This window comes from Pavona decussata, unplaced genomic scaffold (genome assembly GCF_977016875.1).
Source record: "Pavona decussata unplaced genomic scaffold, jaPavDecu1.1 SCAFFOLD_23, whole genome shotgun sequence".
Lineage (NCBI taxonomy): Eukaryota > Metazoa > Cnidaria > Anthozoa > Scleractinia > Agariciidae > Pavona > Pavona decussata.
The window spans coordinates 639,115-659,432 of record NW_028145446.1 but is presented as its reverse complement, the minus strand read 5'-3'; the positions used below and the strand labels follow the sequence as shown (position 1 = coordinate 659,432).

Sequence of the window (20,318 nt, the reverse complement as noted above, 5' to 3'; positions counted from 1 at the left end):
ACCCCTGCTTCTAATTTCCCAAAACACCCCAGCAGTGTGGAATTAAAAATCTGAGTTTTTGTAAAGTGCTGGTTTTTGGACATAAAATTCAAGGAGTATTCAAGCACTAAAAACTGAGTTTTCAAGGAGTACTCAAAGCAAGTTTACTTTGTCTTGCACTGTTTCAAAATGTTTTCATTGGTCATGAATATCAACTTTAAAAAAGCTTCCTTGGATATAATCTGTCTCTGATTTTGAAATCTGCGCTCAATCCCTGAATTACTTTGATACCATCCCACATTATTTCCTATCTGAACAAAAATTCAAGGAGTTTTCTTTATTTTCAAGCACTTTCAGCAAAAATTCGTCCTTTCAAGGGCTTTTCAAGCGCCCTTGAAATCTAACATTAAATTCCACAGTTTTTCAAGGACTTCAAGGAGTAGCACGAACCCTGAAAATATATGCTGGAAATTAAAGAAGTGAAACATTGTGCAAGACAAAGACAAGTTTTATTTCATCCATCATCTTAATGCTACTGGTAATGTAACATTTTAGATCCAGAACAATTTCAACAACGTCCTACTTGTGAGTTTGTTTTTCACTTTTTTTTTCTTGGGGGGTCGGGGGGAAAAAGGTCAGTGCCCCACCACAATGCCCTGGGAAATCTGTCAGACTTCGTGGCACCTTTCATTCATTTGATTTTTGTTTTTTTCACGTTTTCTTCTTTTTTTTTTCTTTTTTCCTCTGATTGTTCTCTTTTTTTCTTGTTTTTTTTCTTTTTTTGGATTTTCTGATTTTTTTTCTTTTGTTTTGGAGATTCCTTTGCATGGGGATTTTTTGATTTTTTTGGGTTTTTTTTTCTGCTTTTAAATTTTTTTTACCCACTCAGCAAGTAGAACGATGTTGCCTGATTACAGTCATGTTTTGTGTTGAGAATCGTTAAAAATAAAAAAAAATGCGACCGTGGTGTTTCCATCGCGAAGCAGAAAGCCCTTGGGGAGATAATTCTTGAGAAGGCTTCCCACAACAGTGAACTTCTTTCAGTTCCTTCGACGCCGTCGGCGAGTGTATGGCCCATTCTCCTCCCGTCTGGCCTCCTGCATTAACAAAATTATCAAGTAAATAATACATCAGTAAGTCTTTCAGTTAAGTCAGCAAGATCTTACAGGCGACCCTCCTCATGAGCCAGCTATGGTCCACTGCTACTGCACCAGCATGTTGTACTTCACCAAGCTGTGCAAGAATGTTTTTAAGGGCAAAGGTTCAGGTTCCTAAAAGAAAGCCCCTTTGCTGAGTTTATAGAAATAATTATTTGAGGTTCATGAACTTACCTCTGCAACAAAAGCTTCTCCATTCCACACTCTTCTTACCCTCCTGCGGCGTGTTCGGTTGTTTTGAATCTGAGCCTGACGTTCCTGCAATGCAAGAAACATCTAAATCACCTTAGTTAATTTCTCACCTTCATCAACTCTTTGAATGACTTTTGCTTTCATTTCTATATTTGATTATTTATTCTTATTATTTTATACAGATCTCCATTTAAACCAGCTACGCTGAATTGGAATTTCTGTTTAAATAATGTTTATAAATAAATAAATAAATAAATAAAGTGTAAGGTAACATTATTAAGAGTCTCAGAAGCCTTTTGATCCCTGAATAGGAACTTGATTCTGAGAAACATCAGTAGATATAAAGTGGAAAAAGAAGATTGTCCACTCCCATCACCCCTTTGCTTTGAAGCACCAGTAGTGCCATTCACTATGCAGCTAACAGTTGGAGCACATATCAAGGTCCCCTCATCTTACACATCTGCGCTAGATTTGCACGTGAATGAACTCCTGGGGGTAGGTGTGGGTATTACAGAGTCCAAAAGCACAACAAAGGAGACTGGGACTCCAATCCCATTAGTGGTTGCCATGCTGGTCATATGGGACTAAAATTATAAATTCTACTTTTGAGCCAAATGAAAACATATTTGTATTATTGACCAACCATCTTAAGTTGGCCATCTCCAAGTTATTCCACAAAATCCCAAAGCGAGCAAGCTAAACCTAGTGTAAAGTTATCCGGAATTTGCATCTCCTGTAAACTTTTTTCAAAATAGGAGTCCGCAGCAGGACACTTTTCCAGCTAAAATGAAAAGAGGTGGCTCAATGCATCCATAATTTGTGCACTTACGCCAGTTGGCTGTCCCCAATTGGGAGGCAAAGCGTTAATGGCTGCCACTTGAGCCTGCAGATTTCCACTGGCACCAAACAATGCTTCAAAAGCAGCCCGCACATAATAGCACACATAACCCATTGTATCTGAAATACCGCTGGGGGACACATTCAATTCCCCACCAGTGGGTTCTGCACCTTCCTCAGTCTTCACTGTAGCAGTCATGGGTATTGGCTCAGTAATGGGTTGCTCATCTGCGGTTGCTGAAAAGACATTAAGTTGTGTTATCACCACGGAAAGGTTTAGCTCTTCGTTTGTTACTTTGAGAGTTGAGATGCCTGCCCCCGGAGTTGATATTGTTAACTAAGCTTGCCAAGAATGATAGTAAGTTGTAAACTTTGCTAGGTGGAAAACTTGAACAGTCCAAATTGTTGTATGTTAGCATTACAAATGAAATGGGTGTGGTCAGTTACAACACCCTCTTTTGTTCCACATTGAGCAAATCACTGAGTGTGTAATATTGCCTTAAATCCATGTGAACATTAAATACTGAGAACAAACTTCCAGGACCACTTACCTTGCCTGCTTCAGCTACATCTATGATAAGTGTTATTAGTTAAAAAAAGATGAAAAGGCTGAAAGTGATCTCATAATGACACTTCAGCTCCTGATCTTCTTAAAATCTTCATAAAAAGCCAGTGCACTATATATTTCTAACCTACTACGTTTGAAGGGAGAAAGTAAAATGAAAAGGTTATGGAAGTAATTTATTTCAAACACTGCGCAGTCCATTTCCACTTATGTAGTGACAGGAGTGAAGTTCACTGAGAATTCAAAGGAATGGGGGATCATGTTAAATTGTCTGTCTGTTGAACATTGAGTTTCAAAGAAAGTGCAGACACAATTTAACTGCAGGAAAACACGTATGTTACACAAAATGGTTTGCACAGAGCATTAAAAAAAATCTAGTCACTTGAGAAAAATACCAGTATGATCATGAGACTGCTTGACATTGTGGAGACTAGGGCAGTTTCTTACTCACCTACTTGGTAAAAGTTTTAAAAGAATTAAACCAAAACTCCCCCTAGAATTCCACATTACCCAAACTTCCACCTTCAATAATACAAACTCAAGAGCTCGGTTATCAGATATAACCATGATGATGATGATGATATATATTCCTGATATTACTCCAAGCAGTGTTGCCTCTGTCATTACAACTACGTATATGATCCATTACAGTTACTGTAATGGATCAATTTAAACGTAGTTGCCTTAATTCTGTACCCTGACCTGTTGAAATTCTGCCTGGCGTGGATGCATGCTGACTGATCAATGCATCTATAATTTGCTTGTGCTTCCATTATGGTTATCAAGTTTCTCTAAATTAAACAAGTGTATTCTTACAAATTCAATAAACATTGTTTTAATTGAATTTGTAGAAATACACTTGTTTAATTTGAAAGCTACAAGTGCTATAATTATATAATTAAGGCAAGAGCTCCAGTTTTTCAGAATAATCAGAACAACTATGAAGAAACCAACAGCGGTTTTCTAGATATCTGAGCTTACTTGTGTGGCTTTATGCCTTACCTCCTCCTAGTCTGGACCGCTTTGCATCTAGGGATGAAGCATTAACAGTATCATTTTCCGTTGAACAGAAAATTATGCTGTTGATGCTTCATCCCCAGATGCATGTAAGAGGTCCAGACATCCATGTCTGGACCTCTTACATGCATCTGGGGATGAAGCATTAACAGCATCATTTTCTGTTAATGAAATTGCTAAATTAGCATCAACAGAAAATGATACTGGGAAAATAACAAATTATTAAACTATTTATTAAACTATTTATTTGAGTGAAATGAAAAGCTTTCAGTACACCATCAAAGGGGACCAAAGATAGTTTAATTTACCTAATTAAAACATCCTAAGTTCTGTTGCAGCAAATGTCACTTGTCTCTCTGGTGAAGGCACAGCATAATTAACCAATGCTGGTTTTTCTTTGGTGACAATCTCAGTGTTTTCCAAGCAATCTTAATTAACTAAATATTTCCCACTAAATATTTCCCACTCATAGGAAATGGGTGAATGCTCAAATTATGTTGAAATTCGACCCTGTAATGATATACTGAAAGACTCTGTGGATCCAAGCAATGAATATTGGACACTCCCAAAAGCTTTCAGTACACCATCAAAGGGGACCAAAGATAGTTTAATTTACTTAATTAAAACATCCTAGGTTCTGTTGCAGCAAATGTCACTTGTCTCTCTGGTGAAGGCACAGCATACCCAATGTTGGTTTTTCTTTGTCACAATCTGTGTTTTCATGAGCAATCTAAACTCCTAGTCTTTCCTGCACAGACCAGATACAGAGAAAGGAGGAGTGGCCCATGTAATGTTTAAAAAACGAGCAGGAGTATTTTATCTGGTTTAGAACCACGAAACGCAGCTTTGAACGCCTTCAAAAACATTCCTGCAAAAGCTTGTGTCAATAGAGTTCATAGCAATAATGCTTATGTGAATGTTGGAAATTAGCATGTGAGAAAAACAAGGCATACTAATGAGGAGTGTTTTATCAGCTGATAAAACACTGCATACTAATAAGGAGGAGGATTAATGATATAAAGTCACTGCTCCTGATGTATTATTGACCATTTGAGAGGACAAGGGGTTTAAGAATTATTAATGAGTTTTTGAAGTGAAGGTGAATGACCAAAAAAGCTGTTGAATATCTTGCATGCTTTCTTAAATCTTTAATTTGAATCAACAGCAATGTTAAGGCATGCTAAACTTACACATGAACCAAGTCCATTTGCTGCGAAAGTCCCTTGATTCAAAGAAAACCTACTAGAAGGCATTTAAATGAAGGCATACCTATGTCATCACTGCTGTCTTTTTGCGACAGTTTCCTTTTTCGTGATCCGCTTTTACGTGAGATGCTCCTGCAGCTGCTCCTTTTTAGTGCAGTTTTTCCCACGCTTGATGCTGACGTCTCCCCCTGACGTAACTTAGTGTCCAGGTCAACTGATTCAGCGTCCAGTTCAGGACAAGTTGAAATGGTATTCTGGGAGAGTGCAGAAAAAGGCTCGGGCATAGAACCAACTGGCTGAATCTCTACAGTTTTCTGGGGTGATGAACTTCTCGCCAGAAAACCAGCTGACTCACTCTCAATCCCAATGTGGAATGCTGCAGTACCAGAATGATCCAGTGGTGCAGGCAAAGCTGAGCCAATGCTACTCTCCTTATGTGATATGCTCCTCATCCGAGATCCACTCTTACTCTGCCTCTTCTTTGGCCTCATTTTTTCAACACTTGAAGTTGGTCTCTCCCCGTGAGATAGGTTGCTGCTCAAACCAGCCGTTTCAGAGTCCAATTCAAGACAAGTTGGAATAACATGCTGGGATGGTCCACTCATGTCATTTGGTAAAATACCAACCGACTCTACCTCAATGCCAGCCTCGGATGACGCACTGACAACCTTTCCATGAATTCCAACTGATGCACTCTCAATGGCCGTCCGCGATAGTCCAATAGGGCCTTCTTGGAAAGTACCAGCTGATTCAAACTCAATCGCAGACTGGGATGGTGCAGTGAAAACCTCGTCAAGAGTTGCAGCTGACTCAATCTCAATCGCAGCCATGGATGGTGTACTGACAGACTCTTTTACAGTTCCAACTGACTTAATCTCAATCGACGTGTGGGATCTCGTACTAACGGTCATTGGCAGAGTACCAACTGATGTAATCTCATTCACACTCTGGGGTGGTGTACCCACAGCTTCAGATAGAGTATCAGCTGTCTGAACCTCAACCTCATTTCTTGAACATGCAGTAATTGCAATCTGGGATGGTGCGGTAACATCCTCTGCCAGAGCATTCATTGAATCCACGTCAACTGCCGCCTGTGAAGATTTCGAAATTGGAGTCTCAGATAGCCAACAATTAGACACATGCTCCTTCACAATTTGTCCAACTCCATTTGCTAGGAATGTCACTTGCATCTCTGATGAACCATCAAGAGCAGCCAATGAAGGCACAGGTGAGCCAACACTGCTCTCCTTTTGTGATAGTCTCCCCTTTCGAGACCCACTCCTGCTTCGCCTCTTCTTTGGTCTCATTTTTCCAACACTTGAAGATGGTCTCTCCCCTTGAGATAGGTTGCTGCTCAAACCAACCATTTCAGAGTCCAATTCAAGACAAGTTGAAATGGCATGCTGGGATGGTCCAGTCATGTCCTTTGGTAAAGTACCAACCGACTCAACCCCAATTTTACCCTGAGATAATGTACTGAACACCTTTTCCACAGGTCCAACTGATGCAATCTCAGTGGCTGTCTTAGATAGTACAGTGAGACCTTCTTGTAAAGAACCAGCTGATTCAATCTCAATTGCAGACTGGGATGGTGCAGTGACCACCTCTTCAAACGTTGCAGCTGAATCAATCTCAATCGCAGCCATGGATGATCTACTGACACACTCTTTCCGAGTTCCAATTGACTCAATCTCAATCGCAGTGTGTGATGTCGTACTTCCCGCTTTTTGCAGAGCACAAACTGATGTAATCCCAGTCAGACTTTGGGGTAGCCCACCCACAGCTTCAGATAGAGAACCAGCCGTCTCAACCTCAACCTCATTTCTTGAACATGCAGTAATTGCAATCTGGAATGGTACAGTAACATCCTCTGCCAGAGCATTCATTGAATCCACGTCAACTGCCGCCTGTGAAGATTTCGAAATTGGAGTCTCAGATAGCCAACAATTAGACACATGCTCCTTCACAACTTGTCCAACTCCATTTGCTGGGAATGTCACTTGCATCTCTGATGAACCATCAAGAGCGGCCAATGAAGGCACAGGTGAGCCAACACTGCTCTCCTTTTGTGACAGTCTCCCCTTTAGAGACCCACTCTTGCTTCGCCTCTTCTTTGGTCTCATTTTTCCAACACTTGAAGGTGATCTCTCCCCTTGAGATAGGTTCCTGCTCAAATCAACCATTTCAGAGTCCAATTCAAGACAAGTTGACATGGCATGCTGGGATGGTCCAGTCATGTCCTTTGGTAAAGTACCAACCGACTCAACTCCAATGTCAGCCTTGGATGATGCACTTAACACCTTTTCCAGAGTTCCCACTGATGCAATCTCAATGGCTGTCTTGGATCGTACAGTGAGACCTTCCTGTGATATACCAGCTGGGACAATCTCAATCGCAGACTGGGATGGTGCAGTCACAACTTTTTCAAGAGTTGCAGCTGACTCAATCTCAATCACAGCCACGGAGGGTGTACTGACAGAGTCTTCCCGAGTTCCAATTGACTCAATCTCAACCGCAGTGTGGGATGTCGTACCTCCGACATTTGGCGGTGCACCAGCTGATGCAATCCCATTCACACTCTGGGGTGGTGCACCCACAGCTTCAGATAGAGTATCAGCTGTCTGAACCTCAACCTCATTTCTTGAACATGCAGTAATTGCAATCTGGGATGGTACGGTAACATCCTCTGCCAGAGCATTCATTGAATCCACGTCAACTGCCGCCTGTGAAGATTTTGAAATTGGAGTCTCAGATAGCCAACAATTAGACACATGCTCCTTCACAATTTGTCCACCTCCATTTGCTGGGAATGTCACTTGCATCTCTGATGAACCATCAAGAGCAGCCAATAAAGGCAGAGGTGAGCCAACACTGCTCTCCTTTTGTGAAAGTCTCCTCTTTTGAGACCCACTCTTACTCCGCCTCTTCTTTGGTCTCATTTTTCCAACACTTGAAGGTGGTCTCTCCTCTTGAGATAGGTTGCTGCTCAAATCAACCATTTCAGAGTCCAATTCAAGGCAAGTTGACATGGCATGCTGGGATGGTCCAGTCATGTCCTTTGGTAAAGTACCAACTGACTCAACCCCAATTTCAGCCTGGGATGATGCACTTAACACCTTTTCCAAGGTTCCCACTGATGCAATCTCAATGGCTGTCTTGGATGGTACAGTGAGACCTTCTTGTGAAGTACCAGCTGAGACAATCTCAATCGCAGACTGGGATGGTGCAGCGACAACTTTTTCTAGAGTTGCAGCTGACTCAATCTCAATAACAGCCACGGAGGGTGTACTGACAGAGTCTTCCCGTCTTCCAATTGACTCAATCTCAAGCGCGGTGTGTGATGTCGTACTTCCAACATTTGGCAGTGCACCAGCTGATGCAATTTCATTTACACTCTGGGGTGGTGCACCCACAGCTTCAGATAGAGTATCAGCTGTCTGAACCTCAACCTCATTTCTTGAACATGCAGTAATTGCAATCTGGGATGGTACGGTAACATCCTCTGCCAGAGCATTCATTGAATCCACGTCAACTGCCGCCTGCGAAGATTTCGAAATTGGAGTCTCAGATAGCCAACAATTAGACACATGCTCCTTCACAATTTGTCCAACTCCATTTGCTGGGAATGTCACTTGTATCTCTGATGAACTATCAAGAGCGGCCAATGAAGGCACAGGTGAGCCAACACTGCTCTCCTTTTGTGAAAGTCTCCCCTTTTGAGACCCACTCTTACTCCGCCTCTTCTTTGGTCCCATTTTTCCAACACTTGAAGGTGGTCTCTCCTCTTGAGATAGGTTGCTGCTCAAATCAACCATTTCAGAGTCCAATTCAAGACAAGTTGACATGGCATGCTGGGATGGTCCAGTCATGTCCTTTGGTAAAGTACCAACTGACTCAACCCCAATGTCAGCCTGGGATGATGTACTTAACACCTTTTCCAAGGTTCCCACTGATGCAATCTCAATGGCTGTCTTGGATGGTACAGATAGACCTTCTTGTGAAGTACCAGCTGAGACAATCTCAATTGCAGACTGGGATGGTGCAGTGACAACTTTTTCAAGAGTTGCAGCTGACTCAATCTCAATTACAGCCACGGAGGGTGTACTGACAGAGTCTTCCCGAGTTCCAATTGACTCAATCTCAACCGCGGTGTGGGATGTCGTACTTCCGACATTTGACAGTGCACCAGCCGATGCAATCCTATTCACACTCTCGGGTGGTGTACCCACAGCTCCAGATAGAGTATCAGCTGTCTGAACCTCAACCTCATTTCTTGAACATGCAGTAATTGCAATCTGGGATGGTACGGTAACATCCTCTGCCAGAGCATTCATTGAATCCACGTCAACTGCCGCCTGTGAAGATTTCGAAATTGGAGTCTCAGATAGCCAACAATTAGACACATGCTCCTTCACAACTTGTCCAACTCCATTTGCTGGGAATGTCACCTGCATCTCTGATGAACTATCAAGAGCGGCCAATGAAGGCACAGGTGAGCCAACACTGCTCTCCTTTTGTGAAAGTCTCCTCTTTTGAGACCCACTCTTACTCCGCCTCTTCTTTGGTCTCATTTTTCCAACACTTGAAGGTGGTCTCTCCTCTTGAGATAGGTTGCTGCTCAAATCAACCATTTCAGAGTCCAATTCAAGGCAAGTTGACATGGCATGCTGGGATGGTCCAGTCATGTCCTTTGGTAAAGTACCAACCGACTCAACCACAATGTCTGCCTGGGATGATGCACTTAACACCTTTTCCAGAGTTCCCACTGATGCAATCTCAATGGCTGTCTTGGATGGTACAGTGAGACCTTCTTGTGAAGTACTAGCTGAGACAATCTCAATCGCAGACTGGGATGGTGCAGTGACAACTTTTTCAAGAGTTGCAGCTGCCTCAGTCTCAATCACAGCCATGGATGGTGTACTGACAGAGTCTTCCCGAGTTCCAATTGACTCAATCTCAACCGCGGTGTGGGATGTCGTACTTCCGACGTTTGCCAGTGCACCAGCTGATGCAGTCCCATTTACACTCTGGGGTGGTGCACCCACAGCTTCAGATAGAGTATCAGCTGTCTGAACCTCACCCTCATTTCTTGAACATGCAGTAATTGCAATCTGGGATGGTACGGTAACATCCTCTGCCAGAGCATTCATTGAATCCACGTCAACTGCCGCCTGTGAAGATTTCGAAATTGGAGTCTCAGATAGCCAACAATTAGACACATGCTCCTTCACAACTTGTCCAACTCCATTTGCTGGGAATGTCACCTGCATCTCTGATGAACTATCAAGAGCGGCCAATGAAGGCAGAGGTGAGCCAACACTGCTCTCCTTTAGTGAAAGTCTCCTCTTTTGAGACCCACTCTTACTCCGCCTCTTCTTTGGTCTCATTTTTCCAACACTTGAAGGTGGTCTCTCCTCTTGAGATAGGTTGCTGCTCAAATCAACCATTTCAGAGTCCAATTCAAGACAAGTTGACATGGCATGCTGGGACGGTCCAGTCTTGTCCTTTGGTAAAGTACCAACCGACTCAACCCCAATGTCAGCCTGGGATGATGCACTTAACACCTTTTCCAGAGTTCCCACTAATGCAATCTCAATGGCTGTCTTGGATGGTACAGATAGACCTTCTTGTGAAGTACCAGCTGAGACAATCTCAATTGCAGACTGGGATGGTGCAGTGACAACTTCATTAAGAGTTGCAGCTGACTCAGTCTCAATCACAGCCATGGATGGTGTACTGACAGAGTCTTCCCGAGTTCCAATTGACTCAATCTCAACCGCGGTGTGGGATGTCGTACTTCCGACGTTTGCCAGTGCACCAGCTGATGCAGTCCCATTTACACTCTGGGGTGGTGCACCCACAGCTTCAGATAGAGTATCAGCTGTCTGAACCTCAACCTCATTTCTTGAACATGCAGTAATTGCAATCTGGGATGGTACGGTAACATCCTCTGCCAGAGCATTCATTGAATCCACGTCAACTGCCGCCTGTGAAGATTTCGAAATTGGAGTCTCAGATAGCCAACAATTAGACACATGCTCCTTCACAACTTGTCCAACTCCATTTGCTGGGAATGTCACTTGCATCTCTGATGAACTATCAAGAGCGGCCAATGAAGGCAGAGGTGAACCAACACTGCTCTCATTTTGTGAAAGTCTCCTCTTTTGAGACCCACTCTTACTCCGCCTCTTCTTTGGTCTCATTTTTCCAACACTTGAAGGTGGTCTCTCCTCTTGAGATAGGTTGCTGCTCAAATCAACCATTTCAGAGTCCAATTCAAGGCAAGTTGACATGGCATGCTGGGATGGTCCAGTCATGTCCTTTGGTAAAGTACCAACCGACTCAACCCCAATGTCAGCCTGGGATAATGCACTTAACACCTTTTCCAGAGTTCCCACTGATGCAATCTCAATGGATGTCTTGGATGGTACAGTGAGACCTTCTTGTGAAGTACCAGCTGAGACAATCTCAATCGCAGACTGGGATGGTGCAGTGACAACTTTTTCAAGAGTTGCAGCTGACTCAATCTCAATCACAGGCATGGATGGTGTACTGACAGACTCTTCCCGAGTTCCAATTGACTCAATCTCAACCGCGGTGTAGGATGTCGTACCTCCGACTTTTGGAAGTGCACCAGCTGATGCAATTCCAGTCACACTCTGGGGTGGTGCACCCATGGCTTCAGATAGAGTATCAGCTGTCTGAACCTCAATCTCATTTCTTGAACATGCACTTATTGCAATCTGGGATGGAACGGTAACATCCTCTGAAAAAGCATTCATTGAATCTACGTCAACTGCCGCCTGTGAAGATTTCGAAATTGGAGTCTCAGATAGCCAACAATAAGACACATGCTGCTTCACAATTTGTCCACCTCCATTTGCTGGGAATATCACCTGCATCTCTGATGAACCATCAAGAGCGGCCAATGAAGGCAGAGGTGAGCCAACACTGCTCTCCTTTTGTGAAAGTCTCCTCTTTTGAGACCCACTCTTACTCCGCTTCTTCTTTGGTCTCATTTTTCCAACACTTGAAGGTGGTCTCTCCTCTTGAGATAGGTTGCTGCTCAAATCAACCATTTCAGAGTCCAATTCAAGACAAGTTGACATGGCATGCTGGGATGGTCCAGTCATGTCCTTTGGTAAAGTACCAACCGACTCAACTCCAATGTCAGCCTGGGATGATGCACTTAACACCTTTTCCAGAGTTCCCACTGATGCAATCTCAATGGATGTCTTGGATGGTACAGTGAGACCTTCTTGTGAAGTACCAGCTGAGACAATCTCAATTGCAGACTGGGATGGTGCAGTGAAAACTGTTTCAAGAGTTGCAGCTGACTCAGTCTCAATCACAGCCTCGGATGGTGTACTGACAAAGTCTTCCAGAGTTCCAATTGACTCAATCTCAACCGCAGTGTGGGATGTCATACTTCCGACTTGTGGAAGTGCACCAGCTGATGTAATCCCATTTACACTCTGGGGTGGTGCACCCACAGCTTTAGATAGAGTATCAGCTGTCTGGACCTCAACCTCATTTCTTGAACATGCAGTAATTGCAATCTGGGATGGTACGGTAACATCCTCTGCCAGAGCATTCATTGAATCCACGTCAACTGCCGCCTGTGAAGATTTTGAAATTGGAGTCTCAGATAGCCAACAATTAGACACATGCTCCTTCACAATTTGTCCAACTCCATTTGCTGGGAATGTCACCTGCATCTCTGATGAACTATCAAGAGCGGCCAATGAAGGCAGAGGTGAGCCAACACTGCTCTCCTTTTGTGAAAGTCTCCTCTTTTGAGACCCACTCTTACTCCGCCTCTTCTTTGGTCTCATTTTTCCAACACTTGAAGGTGGTCTCTCCCCTTGAGATAGGTTGCTGCTCAAATCAACCATTTCAGAGTCCAATTCAAGACAAGTTGACATGGCATGCTGGGATGGTCCAGTCATGTCCTTTGGTAAAGTACCAACCGACTCAACCCCAATGTCAGCCTGGGATGATGCACTTAACACCTTTTCCAAGGTTCCCACTGATGCAATCTCAATGGCTGTTTTTGATAGTACAGCAAGACCTTCTTGTGAAGTACCAGCTGAGACAATCTCAATGACAGACTGGGATCGTGCAGTAACAACTTTTTCAATAGTTGCAGCTGAGTCAATCTTAATCACAGCCATGGATGGTGTACTGACAGAGTCTTCCCGAGTTCCAATTGACTCAATCTCAACCGCGGTGTGGGATGTCGTACTTCCGAGTTTTGGCAGTGCACCAGCTGATGCAATCCCATTCACACTCTGGGGTGGTGCACCCACAGCTTCAAATAGAGTATCAGCTGTCTGAACCTCAACCTCATTTCTTGAACATGCAGTAATTGCAATCTGGGATGGTACGGTAACATCCTCTGCCAGAGCATTCATTGAATCCCTGTCAACTGCTGACTGTGAAGATTTTGAAATTGGAGTCTCAGATAGCCAACAATTAGACACATGCTCCTTCACAATTTGTCCACCTCCATTTGCTGGGAATGTCACTTGCATCTCTGATGAAACATCAAGAGCGGCCAATGAAGGCAGAGGTGAGCCAACACTGCTCTCCTTTTGTGAAAGTCTCCTCTTTTGAGACCCACTCTTACTCCGCCTCTTCTTTGGTCTCATTTTTCCAACACTTGAAGGTGGTCTCTCCTCTTGAGATAGGTTGCTGCTCAAATCAACCATTTCAGAGTCCAATTCAAGACAAGTTGACATGGCCTGCTGGGATGGTCCAGTCATGTCCTTTGGTAAAGTACCAACCGACTCAACCCCAATGTCAGCCTGGGATGATGCACTTAACACCTTTTCCAGAGTTCCCACTGACTCAATCTCAACCGACGTAGACCCAGGCACACTGTGGTTCTTTGGCAGAGAACCAGGTGACTCAATCCCAATTTCAGACTGGGATGGTGCACCAACCACCTGTGGCAGAGTAGCATCTGATTTAACCTTAACTTAAGTTCTCTTCCTTGCCTGGTTTATGACTGTCCTAATTAGTAATAACAACTATGGGGAAGGCTAGGAAGAGGTTACAGCTAGCTAAGTATATCCTAACACAAGTCTTGTGGAAATGTAGATTGATACCGCAATAAGAAAAAAATCAACAAAGTAAATGGGCACCCAAACATCCTGAGGATAAACAAGGCCTGGAATTTAAGGGATTTCTTTATTCTTTCACCCTGAAGCTACATGATTAAAGGCAAGCACAAGTCCACAATGGGTCTGACAGAGAAACAATTGTTGGTCGCATGACATTTGAAAATAATTTTTTATTACCCTCCCTTTTCAAGTGTGGTAGGTCATCATTGCCCCACTTACTTGATGCAACATGATCATAACCAATTTACTACATGTGTGCCCTGTTCAAGCAAATCGAAATTTCATCCAGTATACATTTACTGTATATTTCAACTATAAGTATTGTTATAATTTTTTGGCTGATTGAAAGAGTGGATAACATTGTTCAGTAGATAAGTCACTACCCAGCAGATAAAATGTTATAGTTGGAGTGCATTTTATGGACTGGATAGTAATTAATCCATCGAGTAATGTGATCTGCTCCCTGAACTACCAAATAATTAGACCAGTTGTATTTGAGCTTAATTTTAATTCTATTATCATGATGTTAACTGCTCTATTGTACAAGAGAGTGTGGAATGTTTTAAGTGTTGCATAACATATACCATGACTAAACTGGACCTTACTTTCACAGCGCTATCCAACTGCCTGAGAGCTGACTCAAGGGTTTCTTTGCAACGCTCATCACCTGCCTGATCAGTTGCTAATAGCAACAGTTGTCGAAGCACTGTAAAGAATACATTTCTAAATTATATTATTAAAGATTAAAAACAACTATGAATTTGTAAGTGACAAAAATATGGACTGATTATGACTCCCGGGGGCACCTTTACATGCTGACGTCCGATCTCACCCCAGGGAAAAATTATAAATGGGCACGAGACTGTGATATGTGCAGTATATAATATACACTTAATGTATGGTTCCGAGGAAAACAGTTTTGTTTCCGCGAGAGTAAATTAAGTGCTTTGTTATATATTTAGACTTTCCCCTCAACAATCACAGCGAAACAAACAAATAAACAACTGAGAGGGCAACAACTGCGGAATTGTATCCTGGTCAGGATACATTTGTATTTGATCAGGGACATGTGACCAAGAATCAACCAATCACAGCGCTCGTTTTGTGGAGTGAAAGTCTATCTATATAACATATATAAACACACTACAACAAACAAACAAACAAACAAAAAAACAGCGGCCTCAAAGTTGCTAAAATAAATTGTGAAAACAATCAAGCACAGAATTTGAATACAAGTTATTCCATGAGAATATTTCAGAACTCTGAAACAAAACATTTGTCAAGTTTGAAAATACATATAGAATCATATCATCATCTTTAAAATTATACACAAAATAGAAATAGGGGGAAGAAAACAAGTTTAATTTTTTCTTTGTTTGGCGTCACGGATTATTACCAAACCATTTACAGTCAACGCTGTTTTGTCCTACTAATTATTTTTGGAGGCAGCTGAGTTCCTTCAATAAAAGGAAGCACCAAATGAAGTTTTCGTATCCAATTTACAATGCAGCTAAACTCGATCGTTTTGTTTAATTTACGAAAAACCGATGTAGAACTGCACAACAATGCCGTCATCTGAATGCCTAAACAAAAACATGTGAGCTATTTCTATATCATATTCAATTGAACCAACAACAATAATAGCAATAAATAAAACATGCAGGAAGTCCGCGGACACATTCGCGCCCCCTCCCAAAAGAACTGTTCCAAAATGGTGGTAAAGGCCTTTGTATAAAGACGAGGGGAAAATGTTTTCAATCAGAATACCTGGTGTTTGAAACCCTCTGCTCTTACAAGAGCAAAGCAGGAGAGTTAAAGTGCCATTCCATGTTTAAAAGCACGCATTCTCAGACTTTCAAAATCGCGGGCAAATGAAGATTGCAAACGAAAGTGGGCGCGCGTGAGATTATGGGAAGCGCGTCGGGGGCAAGGGGGGCTGGGGTGGGAGAGAGGTTGGGTGGGGGGGGGAGGCTTCAGTCAAGCGACAATGTGGGAGTATGCCATTCACTGGGCTGGCTCACAGGGATCCTTTATTTCCATCGTCGTAGCCATTATCTTCCCACTTTGTTGAATTTTAAGTGCCCCCTTCTCCTTCCCCCCGCTAACCTCGCAGTTAAGATTCCGTATAACATTATCAATCGTTTTTACAGGGGTCTGTATTGCCAAATGTATTATTGAAGTCCATTGTGCATTTCTAGCCTCTGCTCTCCTATGCTGCCTGTAGAGCGAAAAATCTCCCCTTGATCGCACAAGCACCTGCTATACAGGCTAGAAGCCCTTTACCCGCCTTTCTTAAACATATTTTCTTATAATACCTGAGAATTGTCCAGTGTCGACGGTGGTGGAACTCCCAAGGGCATCTTTAGTGATGCTATCCGGAGCTTTGTTACAATCCATGCTTTCATTGCTTGTATTAGCCTCCTAACATAAAAAAAAAATGGAATACTTTAAGCGTACAGAAGGTGAGGGAGACTCGAGCATTGTCTTCCGATAATGTGTACGACTCTGACCAGTAAAAAACGTTAAAAACAAAACTTTTATCAAAAAACTTAGCAAGAAGTTTAGGCCCAAAGTCTTCGCCTTTGTTGGTATAAAATGACAAATAAGCAAACGCTTATCTAACGGTTCACAGTTTGCGCTTGCTACAATCACGACGCGTAACGAACGATCACCGCGCGAGAGAACAAATCACGTGAGTGAGCTATAAATTTCCGGAACGTCATTTCCCGCATTTCAGTCTCGCTGAGAATGCCAGGCCTCGAGGAAAAATCTCTTGTGGTAATACTGCACCTTGTCGACAATGGTGGCTTGGTCAAAATCTATATTATGTCCACATTGATTCGCGTGTTCCGCTATCTTTGAGTCGCTATCGCAAACACGGATTGCTATTTTACGTTCTTTAATCTGTGGGCAAACGGATAGAGCCTTGGCAACAAAGATTAAGGGATACAGCAGAGCAGTCCGTGTTTTCGATACCAACATATATCGATATGCTATAGCACAATACGCGAATCAGTTAGGCCATAATATAGATTTTGACCAAGCCACCATTCTCGACAAGGCCCGTGATTATCAAAAGAGACTTTTTCTTGAGGCCTGGGCCTGGCATTCTCTGCGACACCGAAATTCGGAAAATGAACTATTGACGTTCCGGAAATTTATAGCTCACTCTTGTAATTTGTTCTCTCTCGCGGTAAACATTCGTTACGCATCGTGATTGTAGCACGCGCAAACTGTAAACCGTTAGTTAAGCGTTTGCTTATTTCTCATTTTATACCCATGAAGGCCTAAGACTTTCGGCCGAAACGTCTTGCCCAGTTTTTTCATAAACGTTTTTTACCAGTCAGAGTCATACACATTTAAGGTTACATTATGTATGTTTTATTATTATGTTGTATCTATGTGCGCGCACGTGTGCATCTATGTATGTTGTATCTATTTGCGCGCATGAATGTATCCTCGTATGTTGTATCTACGTGCGCGAATGTGTGCATCTTTGTATGTTTTATCTATTTGCGCGCTTGTGTGCATCTTTGTATGTTGTATCTATTTGCGTGCATGTGTGCATCTTTGTATGTTGTATCTGTGTGCGCGCATATGTGCATCTTTGTATGTTGTATCTATTTGCGTGCATGTGTGCATCTTTGTATGTTGTATCTGTGTGCGCTTGTGTACATCTTTGTATGTTGTATCTATGTGCACGCTTGTGTGCATCTTTGTATGTTGTTTATATGTGCGCGCTTGTGTGCATCTTTGTATGTTGTATCCATGCGCGCGCATGTGTGCATCTTTGCATGTTGTATCTGTGTGCGCGCATGTGTGCATCTTTGTATGTCTTATCTATTTGCGCGCTTGCGTACATCTTTGTATGTTGTATCTATGTGCACGCTTGTGTGCATCTTTGTATGTTGTTTCTATGTGCGCGCTTGTGTGCATCTTTGTATGTTGTATCCATGCGCGCGCATGTGTGCATCTTTGTATGTTGTATCTATTTGCGCGCATGTGTGCATCTTTGTATGTTGTATCTGTGTGCGCGCATGTGTGCGTCTTTGTTGTTTTATCTATTTGCGCGCTAGTGTGCATCTTTGTATGTTGTATCTATTTGCGCGCTTGTGTGCATCTTTGTTTGTTGTATCCATGCGCGCGCATGTGTGCATCTTTGTACGTTGTATCTATGTGCGCGCTTGTGTGCATCTTTGTATGTTGTATCTGTGTGCGCGCATGTGTGCATCTTTGTTGTTTTATCTATTTGCGCGCTAGTGTGCATCTTTGTATGTTGTATCTATTTGCGCGCTTGTGTGCATCTTTGTTTGTTGTATCTATGCGCGCTCATGTGTGCATCTTTGTATGTTGTATCTATGTGCGCGCACGTGTGCATCTTTGTATGTTGTATCTATTTGCGCGCTTGTGTGCATCCTTGTATGTTGTATCTATGTGTGCGCTTGTGTGCATCCTTGTATGTTGTATCTATGTGCGCGCTTGTGTGCATCTATGTATGTTGTATATATGTGCACGCATGTGTGCATCCTTGTATGTCGTATCTATGTGCGCGCATGTGTGCATCTATGTATGTTGTATCTATTTATGCGCATGTGTACATCTATGTATGTTGTATCTATGGGCGCGCATGTGTGCATCTATGTATGTTGTATCTATGTGCGCGTACGTGTGTATCTTTGTATATTGTACCTATGTGCGCCCATGTATGTATCTATGTATGTTGTATCTATGTTCGCGCATGTGTACATCTATGTATGTTGTATCTATGTGCGCGCATGTGTGCATCCTTGTATGTTGTATCTATGTTCGCGTACGTGTGTATCTTTGTATATTGTACCTATGTGCGCGCATGTATGTATCCATGTATGTTGTATCTATGTGTGCGCATGTGTGCATCCTTTTATGTATTATCTATGTGTGTGCATGTGTGTATCTTTGTATATTGTGTTTATGTACGCGCATGAATGTATCTTTGTATGTTGTATCTATGCGCGCGCATGTGTGCATCTTTGTATGTTGTATCTATCTGCGCGCATGAATGTATCGTTGTATGTTGTATCTATGTGCGCGTGTGAATGTATCTATGTATGTTGTATCTATGTGTGCGTATGTGTGTATCTTTGTATATTGTGCCTATGTGCGCGCATGAATGTATCTCTGTATGTTGTATCTATATGCGCGCATGTGTGTGTATATGTATGTTTTATCTATGTATGTGCATGCATGTACCTACGTGTAACATATCTAAGTGAGCCCAAGTATGAATTGGTTGTGATTGGCTTTGCTGATATATTTAAATCAATGCGTTCAACTTAATTAACCAATTAATTCGATAGGGTCGTTAAATAATTAACATTTACTTCATTTTCTTGTTAAGTAAGTGCCTAATTAAGCGGTGTTTGATGACGTGTTTTACTAATTGGTAATTTCCCACTAATCTATTGCTGCTATTGTTTCGTCACAAGTTTTTCTCCCGCTTTTTTGGAAAATCGCGCTTACAACAGAAAAAGTCACTGTTTCTGTTTTCTTAAGCCAAAATGCCAAAACGTTTGTTTTGATGAACTGTAGTCGCTGCTAGAGAATTTTTGAGCTCGCCAACCGACCAACAGGATTTGTTCCGCTTTTCACTTGTCTTTTTTTTTTTTTGATAGAAATAAAAGTTAAATAAACGAGAGAGTCATACCTCCTGACTTGATGTTCCCGAGGGAGGGGCATCCTTGATTTGACTTGTTCCAGTCATGTTATCGATTTCCGTTAACTTCGAAGAACGTTGAGAACGTTTTACGAGAGCTTCAAAAAACACGTCTTACCTCTTGCGCGGTAATTCGCAAATGATCAATTGCTAATGAGCGCACTTAAATTATACGTCACAAAGAGAATCTCAATTAGAGGCAATTAGTAATAACTCGATTAACAGCAATTACACTGTTTCAAATTTCCACAAATTCGGTCCACTTCCGGTATACAAAAATGTCAAAAGGCGAAGGTTGTATTGTAACGATTGTAAAGATTTTCTCTCCTAGATTTTGATAAATTCTTAAAGCCTTTATGTGAACTTTTTAAAGTTGTTTTTGACGGCCTACGGTGCGGTTATTAAGAGTTTCTCGATGGTTGCTCTACCTTGTTAGTCCTGCAAAAATTTCTTCGAATGACGTGGTTTAATTTAATAAGTAGCTTATTTCAAACGTCATATCACGTGATGTTGAAGCAAGGACAAAGAAAAAAACAAAGCAATTAAAGG

The 20,318-nt window shown here is 42.3% G+C and overlaps 1 protein-coding gene across 4 annotated transcripts; it reads right to left on the bottom strand.

Annotated features, from left to right (window-relative positions):
* Positions 1 to 466: 466 nt before the first annotated feature.
* Positions 467 to 19,902, bottom strand: LOC146485973 (uncharacterized). Of its 4 annotated transcripts, none has more exons than XM_085102700.1 (9): positions 19,761 to 19,902; positions 16,393 to 16,498; positions 14,683 to 14,783; positions 7,153 to 13,900; positions 5,017 to 6,528; positions 3,733 to 3,759; positions 2,158 to 2,402; positions 1,311 to 1,394; positions 467 to 1,076 (listed from the first exon to the last, which is right to left on the bottom strand). In XM_085102700.1, exons 1-9 carry the CDS (start codon positions 19,815 to 19,817, stop codon positions 1,020 to 1,022), a joined length of 8,937 nt encoding a protein of 2,978 aa, XP_084958826.1. In that variant the 5' UTR covers positions 19,818 to 19,902; the 3' UTR covers positions 467 to 1,019. The 4 variants fall into 4 exon arrangements, with proteins under 4 accessions (XP_084958826.1, XP_084958829.1, XP_084958821.1 ...); XM_085102703.1 differs by having other exon boundaries at positions 5,017 to 7,311; positions 8,128 to 13,900; XM_085102695.1 differs by having other exon boundaries at positions 5,017 to 13,900.
* Between the last annotated feature and the right edge of the window lie 416 nt (positions 19,903 to 20,318).

Excerpts from the sequence above, each read along its gene's own strand:
- LOC146485973 (XM_085102695.1), bottom strand. The coding sequence starts at position 19,817 with ATGACTGGAACAAGTCAAATCAAGGATGCCCCTCCCTCGGGAACATCA. Across the intron at positions 13,901-14,682 it reads AGTTGGATAGCGCTGTGAAA|GTGGTTGGTGCACCATCCCA; the intron begins GTAAGGTCCAGT and ends ACTCTGCCACAG. Across the intron at positions 2,403-3,732 it reads GCGGTCCAGACTAGGAGGAG|CAACCGCAGATGAGCAACCC; the intron begins GTAAGGCATAAA and ends ATGTCTTTTCAG.